The following is a 15,437-nucleotide window of genomic DNA, read 5'->3' on the forward strand; positions in this document are numbered from 1 at the left end:
GTTTTCAAACCATCTGTGTCAAATTCAAGGCTGATAGTGGCGAAAGATAAGAACCGAACACAGGATCCATCACAGGAGATATTTACACTCACTCCCTTACTCATATAGGGTCAGCTAAATTGACCTAACCCACATGGTTTTGAGGTGTGGGATGAAATCCCGAAGAAGACCCCAAAAAGATTTGAGGAGAAAGTGATTTAAATCTACTCTTTTGCTAACCACTGTGCTACAATACCACCCCAGGCATAATGCAGTGCCTTCAAATTAAAATCTGATGAATAAGAAATGTGAAGCCTCCAGTTACAATCGGGAAGCCAGTCATGCTTGAGACTAGATGTTAGCCCTAGGAAGATCAGCAAAAGAGAAAATGGACCATTTTAAAAAATGAGAGCCATTGTGCTTCATTTTTAACTGACAAGCCTTACAGTTCTTGCAATAAGGCTTACCGCGTCACTTCAGCTGTTTTCATCTGCATGCTCCCGAAGAACAGATGGGCCCAACCCTGGCCAAATCTTTAACCTTCCCCCTTAAGAAATCTGACATTGAACTTTGCCAAGTGCCACAGGGAGGCCTTACAAGGCGACACATTTGTTTGGTTTTTAGGAAAAAAAGCAATTCTGCAGGTATCATTGAGCTAAGTAATCATGAGACAAGGAGACAGAGATCAGAAACAAATGACGCAAAAGCAATAGTCAGAAATACTTTTATCTAACTTTTATACAGGATAATAGTCACCAGATAGATACCGATCGAGCACAGAAGTTACAGAACATTCACTTGTAATCTAACCAACAGGCGAGAGATAGCTCATCCGATAGGTTTGTCCTGAGAATGACAAATGGCACAACAAGACAACTGGTAGGCTCCTAGGTGGACATAACTGATTGAGCATGGCCGTGCCTAAAATGAACCATCCTCTTTACGAATGGACAGACAAGGCCAATGGCGACAGTGAGAATTACCTGATCACAACCACAAATAGTGGGAATGCCACCCAAAAAGGGCTTCATGACACCTGGCTATTGTCACGGGCACGATGGTAGCCTTCTCTTCTGGGCCACTGGCATTACAGGGGGAGCCTGTTATTCATCAACCTTACCAGTAAATCCTTAAAGTATCACTTATTACAGGACAAAGGCCAGTTACAAAACAGGCTATAGGGCTCCTTTCACTGCCCTTTCAGCTTCTATGTCATGGCACCATAAGACTGCAGTTGAAAAACTGAACCTCACATGAGGTTGAACAAAACAAAAGAGATAATACGGAATAGAAAGAGTGAGAGGGCAGCTACTAAGCCCTGGCAGACAAACCAATGAAGGAGCACTCCACCACCTGTGGCTCAAGGTTTTTATTGCTTACAGGAGCAAGCAGCCACATACATGGGCACAGAATACTGGAAATGAAACAAAGAAGAGTCACTTTCAAATGCCAGTGGCAAACAGTTAAACACAGCGCTTGACAAGCATTATTCTGTTCTAGGGGCTGGAATCACTATTAGCACTGAGTATTCGGGAAACGGTTTAAGGGACAGGCCTGGGCACATGATAGGATATGAGAATTGTCACATACAAGGGAAAACTTGAAAGAAAGGAGAAGGGACAAAGCCATGTGGAGTGGAATGGAAAAGGTAACGGCAGAGCTTAGCCGTGAGAAAGGAAGAGTGGAGGACAATGGAAGGGCAGATATGCTACAGATAAACCTCTGCTACAGAACATGATGTCTACTTGTTGCTATTTTCTGTGCCACTTTGATCAGCAGCGGTTCTTCACTACTTGGAACAAGGTGTGTTTAGCGTTCAAGTCTATAATCCCTCAGTAAGTTGGACAACTGGAGACACCAACTGACAGCGGCAAAGCAGGAAAATACTTTGGATTGCTGTCTAGAGCTATGATCAGTTATGTCTAGTGAGCCATCATTGTTGGCTGATATATGTCATAATCTGTAAGTTGTACATCAACCACTATATGCTCTGTGGGCTCAAGTGTGGAATCCATGAAACTAGCTCCCTCCACATTTGGCAGATATTTTGATGAGGATGCAAGAAAATGGGTAGGGATTAGTTCTTGTGGTATGACAATGTATTATTTATTCATAAATAAAAACAGTATACTGAAGTTAGATTCTAGGATTCTAGAAAATAGATTCAGGGGGGTCATCTCCCAAAGCGTTTCACCTGGGATCACCCACTGGTGGATTAGTAGAACAGATACTGCCCACCTTTACCCACCAAGTGGACTGGCGCTAGCAAAAGCAAATGGAGTGGACTCATCTCATGGAAATAACCATATACTAGCTAATGTTCTTCAACATGTTGGCCTTTCCCTGGGAAGCCCAAATGTGTACAACAACACTGGCTCATATTTGTAGGGACTTCTCATTCCATAAGTCACACTGTTGCTCTGTTCATCACTTGGCCTGTCCTCATAATACTATGTTTAAATCTAGCTAAAGAATTCTGTCTAAGAGATCAATGTGTTGCGGTTTAACTGTATTAATATAGATATGAGACAAACACCCACCCACACACACACTCGCGCACACATGAACACATAAATATTTCATGTATATCAATATACTGTATAATATGCAACCTTCTAAAGGAGAAATAAGGGTTGTACAGAGCATGTGGCCTCCAAGGCTTTAGGTTCCCAAGTTCTCAATGAGGTGACAGCACCCATGTCAATGGCTTCTGGAGGTGCCTTCACAGTGTGTGCGAGTCCAAGGGCAGGAAGGGTCCACACCATACCTACCTTCCAAAGTGTTTGGAAATAGTTTTCCAGGGCTTTTCAGGGTCAAATTGGAAACAGAATCATACTGTCTAAAGCAACCAGATCATCTTATCTGGGGGATGAGGGCCTCATTATCTCTTTCTCTTCCTCTCTTAGGGCTGCTCCTGTGTTTGAACAAGTCCCCATTCTCCAAGATTGCACTCTAAGGCAGGCATCTGTAGCTTTACTTAGAGAGTGGTCCAGAAGGCACCATGAAGCAGCTCTCCCAGTGGGCTTCTGGCAGACTGTCCACTCCTACTGGCCACCAGGGCCTCCACCATTCAAATCAAAGTCCCAATCTGAGGAGCTAAAAAAAAAAGAAGAAAAAGAAAAACACCCCAGAAAGTCTGCTTCCATTCTGCAGCAGCCACTGCCCCCAAGTTGGTTTCTGCAATGTTTCCTGATTAAAAAATGGTGGGCATATGGGGTGGGGGGAGGTGGGCGGGGGTTAGGGGCATGCCGGAGATAAATGTTCTCCTCAATCTTTTTCTGACTCTAAGGCAGCTTTGCACTGGCCAGCAATCTCCTGGAAGAGGCCATCCAGTCCTCTCTCGTTTACAATTCTTAAATCATCTCGCTTGTTCAAAAGTTTAAATCTTGCATTTGCTAACATGAGTTATTTTTTATTGCTTTGTTTCATAATGCTCTCATATTTATTCTCTGAATCTAAAGATGATTTAAGATTTTGATATCGATGATTATGCAGATGCTCATTTAAGTGTTAATGCTGCAACATAATGCCAGCCTGCTGTAGTCACGTAAGACAGCAGGAAAACAAAAGCCACCAAACTAGACTCCTAAAGAGGATCCAAGTGTGCAAGAAGTGACACCAGCTCTGCACCCTTCTTGCTCCCCATTTTCTAGTGACACAGATTTGTGTAGTTTGCGTCTGGATTCAGCAGGGACGGTCAGAGACGCACATCTGTTTGTGACCAGTGGCTTTTAATAAGATGGGGCTGAAAGAGGCAGAATTCAATAATGGTATCTGATGGTTGTGGCAGAACTGCAAAGTGTACTCTGGGGCTGGGGGTAATGAGTCATTTGAGAATGTACTTCCCATCAGCACCAGAGACAGTGGACAGAGCAGAAACAGGAAGCCTGACGTTGCCTTTGCACCCTGCAGTCCTGCATCAGAGCTCTTTAGTTGAAAGTGCAACCTGCCTAGAAATTAAAAAAAAAAAAAGACTCAATGCGCCTGTCATTAAGGACACAAAGGTGTGGAGAACTTTCATTTGTGACTTAGTTCATGGAGAGAAATTGCAGCTTCTCACTGTCTGGGGTCATGTTTCTGTGATGTGGCTTGGGTCTTGAATGAATAAAAGAGCCACAGTGTCCCATCTGGGTCTCAAGGAGGCATCACTACACTAGCTAACGTAGACGCTACAGGACACAGAGCTTATTCTCCTATATATGACAGCACTGGACAAGATCAGGAGTGCCTATACTGGCTGCCTGCATACAGGTCCAGAGAAATGAACTGCTGCTTATAGGCAGAAAGGGGATCAGCTCTCTGTTCCAACAGCGTAAACCAAGGCGCCCTCTCTTAAAGACAGAGGAGAGTCGTCTTGACCGTCTCCTGTCTCTTGTGAGGAGGGCAGCTGTTTCAAGGCAGTGTCCCAAAGAGGGGGTGCAACTGTAGGTGGGGAGATGGGGCTTTGAGGCCCACTGGGATTTCCGAAGTCCATAAGCAGATAGACCTTCTTCTCTGGGAGGGCGCCAAGCAGTTCCTGGTCCTGGGAGAGACACCAGTGCAGGAGCAGTAGGGAAAGACCTGGTTGGGGGATCCTCTTCACCAACAGGTGGGAGGTGTATATAGCCTTCATCCTGAGGCAGGCTGAATTTGGGGCCCAAGCACAGGCTAGTTCTATCAGTGAAAGAGTCCATGCGGTCTTCATATCCCAGATCAGCTGGAGCAGAGCACTGGTGTAAGGGCCATGTCCCTCCTCCCTTACTGCCACTGTCCTCAACTTGGTTCTCACTACTCTGATCACCCCCACCTTCAAAAGATTCCCCTCCCTGCCAAGGCTCTTCCTTCTCTTCCTCCCCATCCTCTTCTTCCACATTTGGAGCTGCAGCAGGGTCCCGCAGAAAGACAACAATAACAGTGATGTTGTCACTAGAGCCAGCATCACGTGCTGAGGCTACTAGCTTATGTGCAACCATGCAGCTGTCACCATTGTTCTCCTGTAGATGGTCTGAGACCACCCTAACAGCTTCCTCTGGGCTCACTGTGTCATAGAAGCCATCACAAGCTAAGATCAAGTAGTCCTCTGTGCCATCCAGAGGCACAGAAATGTGATCAGCATCACCACAGATATATGGCTTATGTTCAGAGTCACCTGCAAGAGAAAAAGAGACATTAAAAATTGAGTGTAGTGAATAAGAAAGAAGAAGAACTGGACACTTTTAAGAACAGACTGCCACCCCCAATCATCTGTTTTTGTTAGTATACATCTATAAAAAACTCGGGCAATACAGATTACCAAAAGTGAAAAAATGGGAGCAGACATAAATACTACTAAATCCTTATGATTGCTTCTGGTAGAACTCAAGTAAATTGCCATTTCACTTGAGCAACAAATATTTGAAAAATTTACTTCCCATAGGACATTTTTCCTAAAGCCTGTCAAATGATAAATGAATTACTTTGCAGCCATTTAAAGAAAACTTAGTTACTACAAAACATATAAATAAAGGAAAAGCACACAAGCCAGTAGTAGATGGTACACTCTGGGCGGGTGCAGTGTACCAGGGAAGGATTTTAGACAGCAGCACCAGTATCACAGAGTGTCATAATTCCTTTTGGCACATACAGATTTAAAACTGAACTATTTTTTATGATTAATACTTTTTTTCTTATTCTTAGGCTTCTTATCTTTAAATTTTTAACATTTCTTTTGAGCCATTTTGTTCTTTGTTTTTCATACATTTGTCTCCATTTTCCTCAGTGGTTTAATGGTGGAGCCATGTAATTGTTAGAAATTGCCTTTGTCAGCTAGACATGGCATAACTGATACTGGAATGCATGATGTCAATCAATGTATTTATATGTGCTTTATTAACCCAGTTATTCACAGAAACCTTTCTAAAATACCATACAAAACACTATTCTGGTTAGAGAAACCAGGTTAACACACGTTATTTAGCCATGTAAACCCTTAACCAGGTTACAGTTGTAAGGGTTTTATAGTCTGCCCATGGGCATTGCACTCTATTCTCCAAAGCATGTGTTAGCTTCACACACATTTTCAGAAGCCATGGATAGAAGCATCCACAAGACAAATCTTCTGAAGGAAATGTTAGGGCAATCGTATTATTCCTTCTCCTAGATGAAATAATCTGTCTCAATAGTTCAGAAATCACTAAATCTATGTTGATAAGCTGAACGCACAGTGCTAAGCTCAACAGCAGAAAATCAAGGGAGCAGTGTGGGGGATAACATGTTATGTAGTCTGATTACTTTTTAAAGTAATAAGTATCCTAATGCAATACTTATTTTATCCATCCATTTTCCAACCCGCTGAATCCGAACACAGGGTCACGGGGGTCTGCTGGAGCCAATCCCAACCAACACAGGGCACAAGGCAGGAACCAATCCTGGGCAGGGTGCCAACCAAACGCAGGACACACACAAACACACCCACACATCAAGCACACACTAGGGCCAATTTAGAATCGCCAATCCACCTAACCTGCATGTCTGTGGACTGTGGGAGGAAACCCACGCAGACACAGGGAGAACATGCAAACTCCACGCAGGGAGGACCCGAGAAGCGAACCCAGGTCTCCTAACTGCGAGGCAGCAGCGCTACCACTGCGCCATCGTGCCGCCCTATACTTATTTTATTTAAGAAAAACATTCTTGCAATTATTATTATCCCAGCAGCACTGGGTGTAAGGCAAGACACTCTTGTACTGGAATGCCAGTCCTTTGCACAATTCAGTCGCACAGCCAAGCAGAAAAGAGTGTGCTGTTTGCAATCCAAAAACAGAGACATATTAATAAGGTGTCAGTTGAATTTTAATCCAGCCATTTGCTATAAATCTTTTTAAACAGTGTGATCAGGTGATGCAGCGGGCAATGTTCATGCCGCAAATCATCAGTGGCTCTGGTCAGCGTTGCTAAAGGGGATGGATTTTATTTACTTCAAAGCACATGAAGTGCTAAATGTATTTCTAAAATACAAGAAAAATGATCACAAGTTTCATGCTTGTTTTCGGATTAACATGAAAATGTTTAACTCTTTTTTGAAATGGACTCATGCATATAAAGAGATTTTTAAAAAAACAGGTTTCTGCCGTAACTGGGTTACTCTCCTTATAATGGTTTTGTGACTGCATATAAATGCACTCAGTATGCTATTACTATGAGTAGCACTGTAGTAGCACTGGCATCAAAGCTTTTGAATTCTCAATGAAAAATATGCAAAAAAAATCATCTGAGACTTAGACTTCTGCGCAAAATTTTTGACTATGAATTTTGGTGTTATATTTTGGTTTTGATTACCTTTTTAAATGCCTTTTTTGGACCCTGACTTCACTCATGTTATTACTTCATTCTTTTTGCACTTGTTGGGCTGTATGAATTATTCCAATCAAAATTGTTCAAAGATGTTCAAACACACATTCACATTGTCAGAACTTATTAATGTCCAATAATGAACAAAGCACTTGTTCATCATGATTAAGATGGACAGACAGACAGACAGATAGATAGATAGATAGATAGATAGATAGATAGATAGATAGATAGATAGATAGATAGATAGATAGATAGATAAATTGTAACCTGGATGAAAGCATATAACATTCCCCCAAGACACTAGAGGACAGGTCAATGATCTGTTTGCGTGGATGCCTGACTGCCTGCTGTTGAGGCCATGAGACCATGAAACAAATTCTGGACACTAGAGGGCACAAAATCCCAAAATGGAATTTAGGGGAGTGTGCTGCCCCACTAGAAAGATCTCTTCGGGGACCGGCCCTTTAAGGGCAACAGGAGGCGTAATGATGCAGGGATACCTGGATCAGCTAAAGGGAGTTTAATCCTGGTGTCCCCACAGCAAAGGTTAAGCTGCACCTTAGATTTGACAGAAGAAAGGAGGAAGAGAGAATGACCTAGAAATTGATGGACAGACATACAGCAGTCTAAAGACATGCAAGGGTCAGAGTACCAAAAGAGACAGAAAGATCCAATCAACAAAACCAGAAACACTAAATCAAAATCTTAGTTGAGATATCATATCAAAAATAGTTTCTAACGTTGACACGTTTTTAATGCCTCTAACACTATAAAAAGATTTGTTTTTTTGTGAATGTGAATGCTTGGAGGTCAGAAGCTGTGTGCTGCCATCTCACAGTAAATAGAGGGACAAGATGGCATAATCCAACATGTGATACCTATGTCACTTGACTGGCAAAAGGCATTCCAACTGTGAACAACATGCTTACAGGTTCTGGATTCTGTGTTTGTTGTTTTGTGCTATGAATTCATGTTCTATGTTGCTGAAATTTAAGGTAAATTTCCTTGAAGGAATCAATAAAATACTAATTAATACTAATTATTCACCTGTTATATAGTGCCTTCCATATCTATCTATCTATCTATCTATCTATCACAACCATACCCATAGGCGTCAATGAGGAAAGAAAAAGGGTAATGATTACCCAGTGCCCACTGGGTGGGGTGGGGGGGGTAGTCAAAGCCTGGAATAAAAAGGACATGTAACAGACATGGATTGAGTGGAAGGGGCCCACATAGACTGCTTATGTATAGGGCCCAGAACTCTGTGCTACACCTCTGACCACACCAACCAATCACTGTATTGATATATCTTTAGTTTTACTTCATTTGGCATCTGCTAGTTCAGATCCACTCACATACCTGCAAACCCCTCTTATTTGAAACCCATACTGTACACAACAAAGGTGACATCCATTGCACATTTTCAAGTTAGGCGATAAAGCTGCATTGTACCAATTACTCACTGATCTCCAATTCATTTTACTTGTAGACATTTAGCTATTTTGGTGCCAAAAGCTTGACTGCCTAATTAAACCTTTCGTTTTACATGTAATGTTACGGACTCACTTTTTCCAAACCTTTCCGATTCCTTCCTTTGCCTAAAAATGCCTGTGAGACCTTTATCCACCTTTAACACTTTCAAAACCATGTTGAAAAAAACAAACATGTACCTCAAGCTGAGGCAGCACAGTAAATATGGGATATGTAAGTGGATAATTATGATTTTTTTTCAGTGCGCTATAATTAGCGGAAACAAAAGTACACAGGACAGAAAAGCCATCAACAGGATTGTCAGATCTACAAAAATCTCACAAGACTTAACTGAAAAGGGCAACACCAAACTCTGTTATACAGTTTTGTAGTCAGGGTCACAAAAGTGGCTTCCAAACCACTACAAGACCATTTATTCTAACCTCTACAGTCTTGTAGGCATCACTGTGGTATCAAAGGAAATCGGATTCAGAAGATGCTTTTACCCCACGTAGTTAACATCATGAAAACTAAAAATCGTTATTGAATTTTACAAATGTAATACTTCAGACTGTCAAACATTTCTGTTCTATATTGTGTATCATTACTACACCAGACGTTGTGCGAGTGCACTTCTAACATATAATGTTATTAATCTGGCAGTGGTAGAGTGGTTAATGCTACTCTCTCATGGATCCAAGGCCAAGGGTTTGAATTCGAAGCCCAGTCATTTACTATGCGGACTTTGCAAATTCTTCCTGTGCCCATGGGGACCTCTCTCCAGGTACGCTGGTTTTTCTCAAATATTCCCAAAGCTTGCTTGGTCAGTGGGAGTCAGGATGCACACATGTATATAAACTGTTTCTTAAACTGCAATTTGTAATAGATCTGATAATGTGCATATGTATTTCATAAGTTATTTTATCTGATACTGATGTAAAAACACAAATACGAATTGGAAAATACAGTACATGTTTTAAAAGAGGGCAGCACAGTGGTTAATGTTGCTGCCTCGCAACTCTGAATTCCTTTGATTTTAATCCTGATCTTAGCTCTATGTATGTGGAGGTTTTGCATTTTTACCACTTCATGTTTTCTTTCAACATCAAAAAGTAATTAACACTAATTTAATGTGTGAGTCTAGATTGGCTGTGTATTAGTGTGCCAGCATTCAAGATTGATTCTTATTTCGTACTCAGAGATGCCAGAATAGGTTGCCATCTTCATAAGCTTGAAGTGGATTAAGCTGACTCAATAAGGAATTGATATATTGATATAACTGAGAAAATAAAAATCTGAACCACTCCATAACTGCTTGTTACTTAAAGCCTTCTCACCTCTCTCAGAACTTTTGCAGTACTTTCTTGAAAGCTGATGCCTGAAGCCTTCTTATTATCAGTATCAACTCATTTGTTCCCCTCATTTGGCATCTCTTCCATGAGTTCTGACTACTTTTACTATTAATCACATTAATCAAGTTCCCTTTGGCATTTGTTCAATCTACTCATACCCACTCCATTCAGTCATTTTGTTGTTAAATGCTTTGTCATTCTAAATTCTGTAGCTCACTTAAAAACACCTTCATCTTGGCGTCTTTTTCCTTTGACATTGCTTCTCTAGAATTTCTTTTTGCTTTTTTTAGACTGCATTATTACTTTACACTTTAATTCTTCCTATTCCTCACGTCACCACCTGTTCACTTAAACAGCAATTGCTAGTTCTGAATTCCAACACACCACTCCCTTGTGACTCAATGATCCTTCAGTCCTGCCACAGTTTTGACTCGCTGTTTTAACCAGACATTGTTCATCTGTCATGCTGTGGTTTTCCACCTAACTTGGTGTTTGCTTACTCTGTTTTCATTTCTCCACTATACAGATGTCATTGTTCCTACAAAAGTAGAAGTGACATACTACAGTGGTACCTCAATGTGGGCTTCTTCTTTTAAGTCTGGATTTAAAACACAATTATAGTCTCCGGCCATTATAATTTTGTGAGTGCTCACATTAGGGATAGATCCAAAAACATTTTGGAAGAACCCTCTATCATCTATGTTAGGTGCATAGACATTAATCAAAATCATTTTAGTGTTAGATAAATTACCCATCACCATGACATATCACCCTTTAGAATCAGATATTACATTTGACACTGTATTAATATTCCCACACCCCTAGTTTTCTTTATATAGCTAGAGTGAAAAATGTGGCCAGATCAATCTCTTTGCAACTGAAACTGGTCATTGCTTCATAAGTGAGTCTCCTGTAAACATACTATCTTGGCATTTAGGCCTGTTAAGTGAAAGAGTACTTCCTTTCGGTTTAATTCATGATTGAGACCCTTGACATTCCAGCTCACTGAGTTCACTATTTGGTCACTGAAACATTGCTTTTGTTGACATTTTGTAGTCTTAAGTTAAGGCAGTACATTGTTACATATGAAAGCTTTGACATAGATTTCATACTATTGCCAGGTGATATATGTAAAGAGCCTATTCTAATGTTGGCACTTATAGGTATTGGGGTAGAAGGGATAAAAATGAAATAGCATTGCTCTCTTTTAATCCCCCCCAAACCATTTTGCCTCTGCAAGTGAGACAAACCACACTTTGCAAAGTTCCAGTCCTTTGATATGCCAAGAGACAGAGCATGTCTAGAGTGAAACGAACCCCCCAGCAATTGGGTAGAGGAGGCTAAAACTTAGATATCTTGTGAAGATACAGTCCAAATACAATAAATCAAGGACCAAGGGTATGATGTTAATCACACATCCATCCATCCATTATCCAACCCGCTATATCCTAACTACTGGGTCACGGGGGTCTGCTGGAGCCAATTCCAGCAAACAGAGGGTGCAAAGCAGGAAACAAACCCCAGGCAGGGTGCCAGCCCACCACAGGGCACACACACACATACACCAAGCACATGTTAGGGACAATTTAGAATCACCAATGCACCTAACCTGCATGTCTTTGGACTGTGGGAGGAAACCGGAGCGCTCAGAGGAAACGCACGCAGACACGGGGAGAACATGCAAACTCCACGCAGGGAGGACCCGGGAAGCGAACCCGGGTCTCCATAACTGCGAGGCAGCAGCGCTACCCAGTGCGCTACGTGCCACCCGTACATATAAAAAATATATCAATATGATGATTAACGCTTAAAAAAAAAAACTGTCAATAGCTGTTTACTTTTTCGTTACCAATTAGCCAACATGCAGCCATAAGTGGCCAAAATGCATATATAATTAATGAAAGAGATATCAATATAATAATTAAAGGAACGGGATGGCTGAAAAGGAAATAAAATATAATACAGTATATAGTTATGGCAAATGTCTCATTACAAACGGTCCATATTGCAAGCTTCTAGTCCTTGCCAGAACATGGTGTGACTAATGATTGTGTGTTTCAAAAGAATATCTGGATCAGTCTTCTTAGCTCTTTATCTGCTTTGTCCAGAGAACTAAAAATGTAAAGCTGATCTACAATAACCACTTTCAGTTTGACAGAGTACAACGGGCTGTATCTGAGTTCAGCTCTATATAGGCACTGTTTAATGCCAAAGAATGCAGCATTTTTAGCAGCTGTTGCAGGGCAGAAATCTAACAAAATACAAATATGATTACTTTCAAATATAAAGAATATAAGAAGAAACATCAAGTTTTCTTTGGCCTGTAGTTTCTTGAAAATAGGCTTTTCTGTTGGCAGGCATTCAATCCATGTATACGGTAGGCTGCTAAGATCTCGATGTCTGACTTAAAGTCCTCTCCAGTTATTTTAGAGAATAGTAGAGCTATGGGTTTCAATGGTTTTAGACCTGACCATTTTCCAGGAAGATCTTCAATTCTGATGTTGTTCCTTCTATATCTATCTTCCAGTGCAGCCAGTTTGTCAGCGAGCACTTTGTGTTCTGATTTTGCAGCCGCTGCTTTTTCATCTGTGGTGAAAGTCGATTGTTCAACTATTTCAATACAAATAGTAAACATTTACTCTAGCATACTGGTATTTTCCTGATTTTTTTTTTTACTTTTTTCATAGCATTTCTGTGAAGGGCATAGTAAACTTTCTTGTAACAGTAATTTTGAGGAAGTTTGTTGTTTTGATTTTCTGATATTTTGACTTTTTGTTTGTTCCAACAATTGTGATTTATGGATTCTGATTTTTGCCTTTGATTATGGCTTAATGGTTGCCCAGCTTAAACATGCAAGATTGTTTCTAGAAAAGACTGATAATCTCACTCAAACCTTTACTAGGAAAAGGGTATTTGCTTAAATGTAGGTTTGTGCATTAATTTATGTATTAGTTAACTATTAAAGCCTTAAACACAGTTACTCCTAATGAAATGCACAGACTTTCAAATAGCAGTTTTCTAGCTAACTAGTTACTTTTTAATGCTTCTAAAACATCAGAACACCCTTGTTACAAAATGTCTCAAAAGTTTAATTCACACCCACTTTTCTCTTTCAGCTTCTGGACCATCAGGCTAAGCACACACTTCCTCTTTATTTCCTTACACCTCTGAACCAAACACTTCCTATTACCATGGCCATCAGAATGTGTCAGTGGCTTCTTCTCACTAAAAAGAAACAACCCATATTGAAATGTTGCTAATTGCATTCTTTTCTAACTACAATGGTTTTATACATAACTCTTGTGAAGGACAACCGGGTCCCATGCCCGGCAGGGAGGCCCCTGATGCTTATGTTCCGGGGGAGCCACCATGGGCAGTCCAATATCTCCCCCGGGACGCTTGGTGGCAGCCTCCCTGGCCGACAGTGATTCCCCAACCACCTGCAGGGCTCCATGGGAGATGGAGTCCTCCACAGCTTGGTTGGGGCCCAGGGTGGCCGCTAGGGGGGGCTGTCTGCTTCCAACAGCCCGGCTGGACGAGTCTTCAGCCCCACCCGGAAGTGCAATTAGGACCAGGTGGTCAATCACCTGGAACACTTCCAGGTGGGCTATAAAAGGGCCCAGCCACCACCACTCGAGGAGCCAGAGTTGGGAGGAAGGAGACGAAGCTTGGGAAGTAGTGGTGGTAGAAGAAGAAAAAGTGTGTTGTGGTATTGTGTTTGTGCTTTGGGACTGTGTTTGGGCTATGTGGCACGGGGAAGACGTGTCCCACAGCTGAAGAGAAAAAATAAAATCTCTGTGTTTTTATACGTGCCTCCGTGTCCAATTGTGTCGGGTCAGGCGCCTATATAGCTCCTTTGTTACACCCTTTTAATCGTGTCAACAAACTCCAAAATCAACTCATTATAATGTCAGAAATGTATTCTCCATATTTTCAACCCCAAACCCAGCACTACTAACCACTAGGAAAACTGTGCCTTGCTGTAACTCAATTCCAGACTTTGAACTCTTTTGTGTGTATCTTGTTCCCTACACAAAGCACACATCTACTCTCCTTACGTTCAATGCCTGTATGTCTTCACCTAATCTTCCCATCATTTGCTGTTTTACTTTTCAAACAGCAATACCCACACTATCTCCTGCTGACTTCTTTACCCTTACTACCTTGCAGGATCTTCTGTAGGTTAAATGCATTATAGTACCTTCTGAATAATTGTTTTCCACATTTTATTTTCTGAAAATTAATTTGATTTATTAATTGTGTTTTTTTTTATCATTACATTGATGACATCTCTCTGCATTTAACATTGAATTTGGTATCCAATGACACCTCAATGCAGTGAGTCACTGCCCATGCGTCAATGGATGATGTGTCAGATGCCATCTTAGTTCAAACCAAAGGATGGCAGTAAATACTATCCATACTGGAAAAATAAAGAAAAGATTCTCAACCAAAAAAATGTAGATTTTGTTTAGATATTCAGGTACTCTTGCCCACTATTTCTAGTTCTCCATTTTAGAAAAGTTTGCCCAATCAATCAACCTAATCAGCCCCTGATGATCCTGAGGATGCAGTTATTGTTTTGTGTGTTTTAATCTCTGCCACCTGGAAAAAACAACAATACTTCAAACATTTCACTCTTTGGATAGCAAGATGCTGTCACTGGTCACCCTACTAAACTCAGATACCCTCAGTGCATTACGATGAGCTTTATCATCTTCTATGGGGCAAGGGACAGGCAGATGGGAACCATCTCACATCATGTTGGACCGTGCTGCAAACAAGTCTTATACCACCAATATTGGGAGTTTGCAGCAGAACATAGAGCAAAACATATTGACAAAAGAAATCAGACCATTCAAACTACCTAATTGTTTGGTTAACTTATCCTCAATACTGCACATAAATTCAACCTTAAAAGTTTTCAGGTTTTCCTTTTCAATTGCATGGCTCACTAATTGCACTGCTCTGCAAAGACAGTAACAGAAGAGACAGAAAAATAGGAAGGACCAGGAGATGAAAATAAACAAAATATTAAAAGAGCTAGGATTAAACCAGAAAAACACAATCACCAGAACCCAAACCTAAAATCACTGTCAGAAATCAAACACATATACAATCGTTGCTTGGGAAATTGTTAATAAACAAACTTTCTTGAGTATTTTTAATTATATCCTGAAACTTGGATGAGGACCTGCCACATCTCGCCTGCTTTTCTACTGTTACCCTAATGATGGCAGACTAGTTTTACTTCCTGTTACTGCCCCCTAGCAACCATTTGTCACATTCTGAAGATGGCACACTAGAGTGGCATGATTCCCT

General features: G+C 41.0%; 1 protein-coding gene across 1 annotated transcript in view; it reads right to left on the reverse strand.

Moving 5' to 3' along the window:
• Window positions 1-694: 694 nt before the first annotated feature.
• Window positions 695-15,437, reverse strand: part of ppm1e (protein phosphatase, Mg2+/Mn2+ dependent, 1E) — a 111,370-nt gene continuing 96,627 nt past the window's right edge. Inside the window, exon 7 of the mRNA XM_039756862.1 lies at window positions 695-5,107. Within this exon, the coding sequence (XP_039612796.1) occupies window positions 4,173-5,107 (935 nt within the window). The 3' untranslated portion in view covers window positions 695-4,172. The remainder of the gene's footprint in view (window positions 5,108-15,437) is intronic.

This window comes from Polypterus senegalus, chromosome 6 (genome assembly GCF_016835505.1).
Source record: "Polypterus senegalus isolate Bchr_013 chromosome 6, ASM1683550v1, whole genome shotgun sequence".
Taxonomy (NCBI): domain Eukaryota; kingdom Metazoa; phylum Chordata; class Cladistia; order Polypteriformes; family Polypteridae; genus Polypterus; species Polypterus senegalus.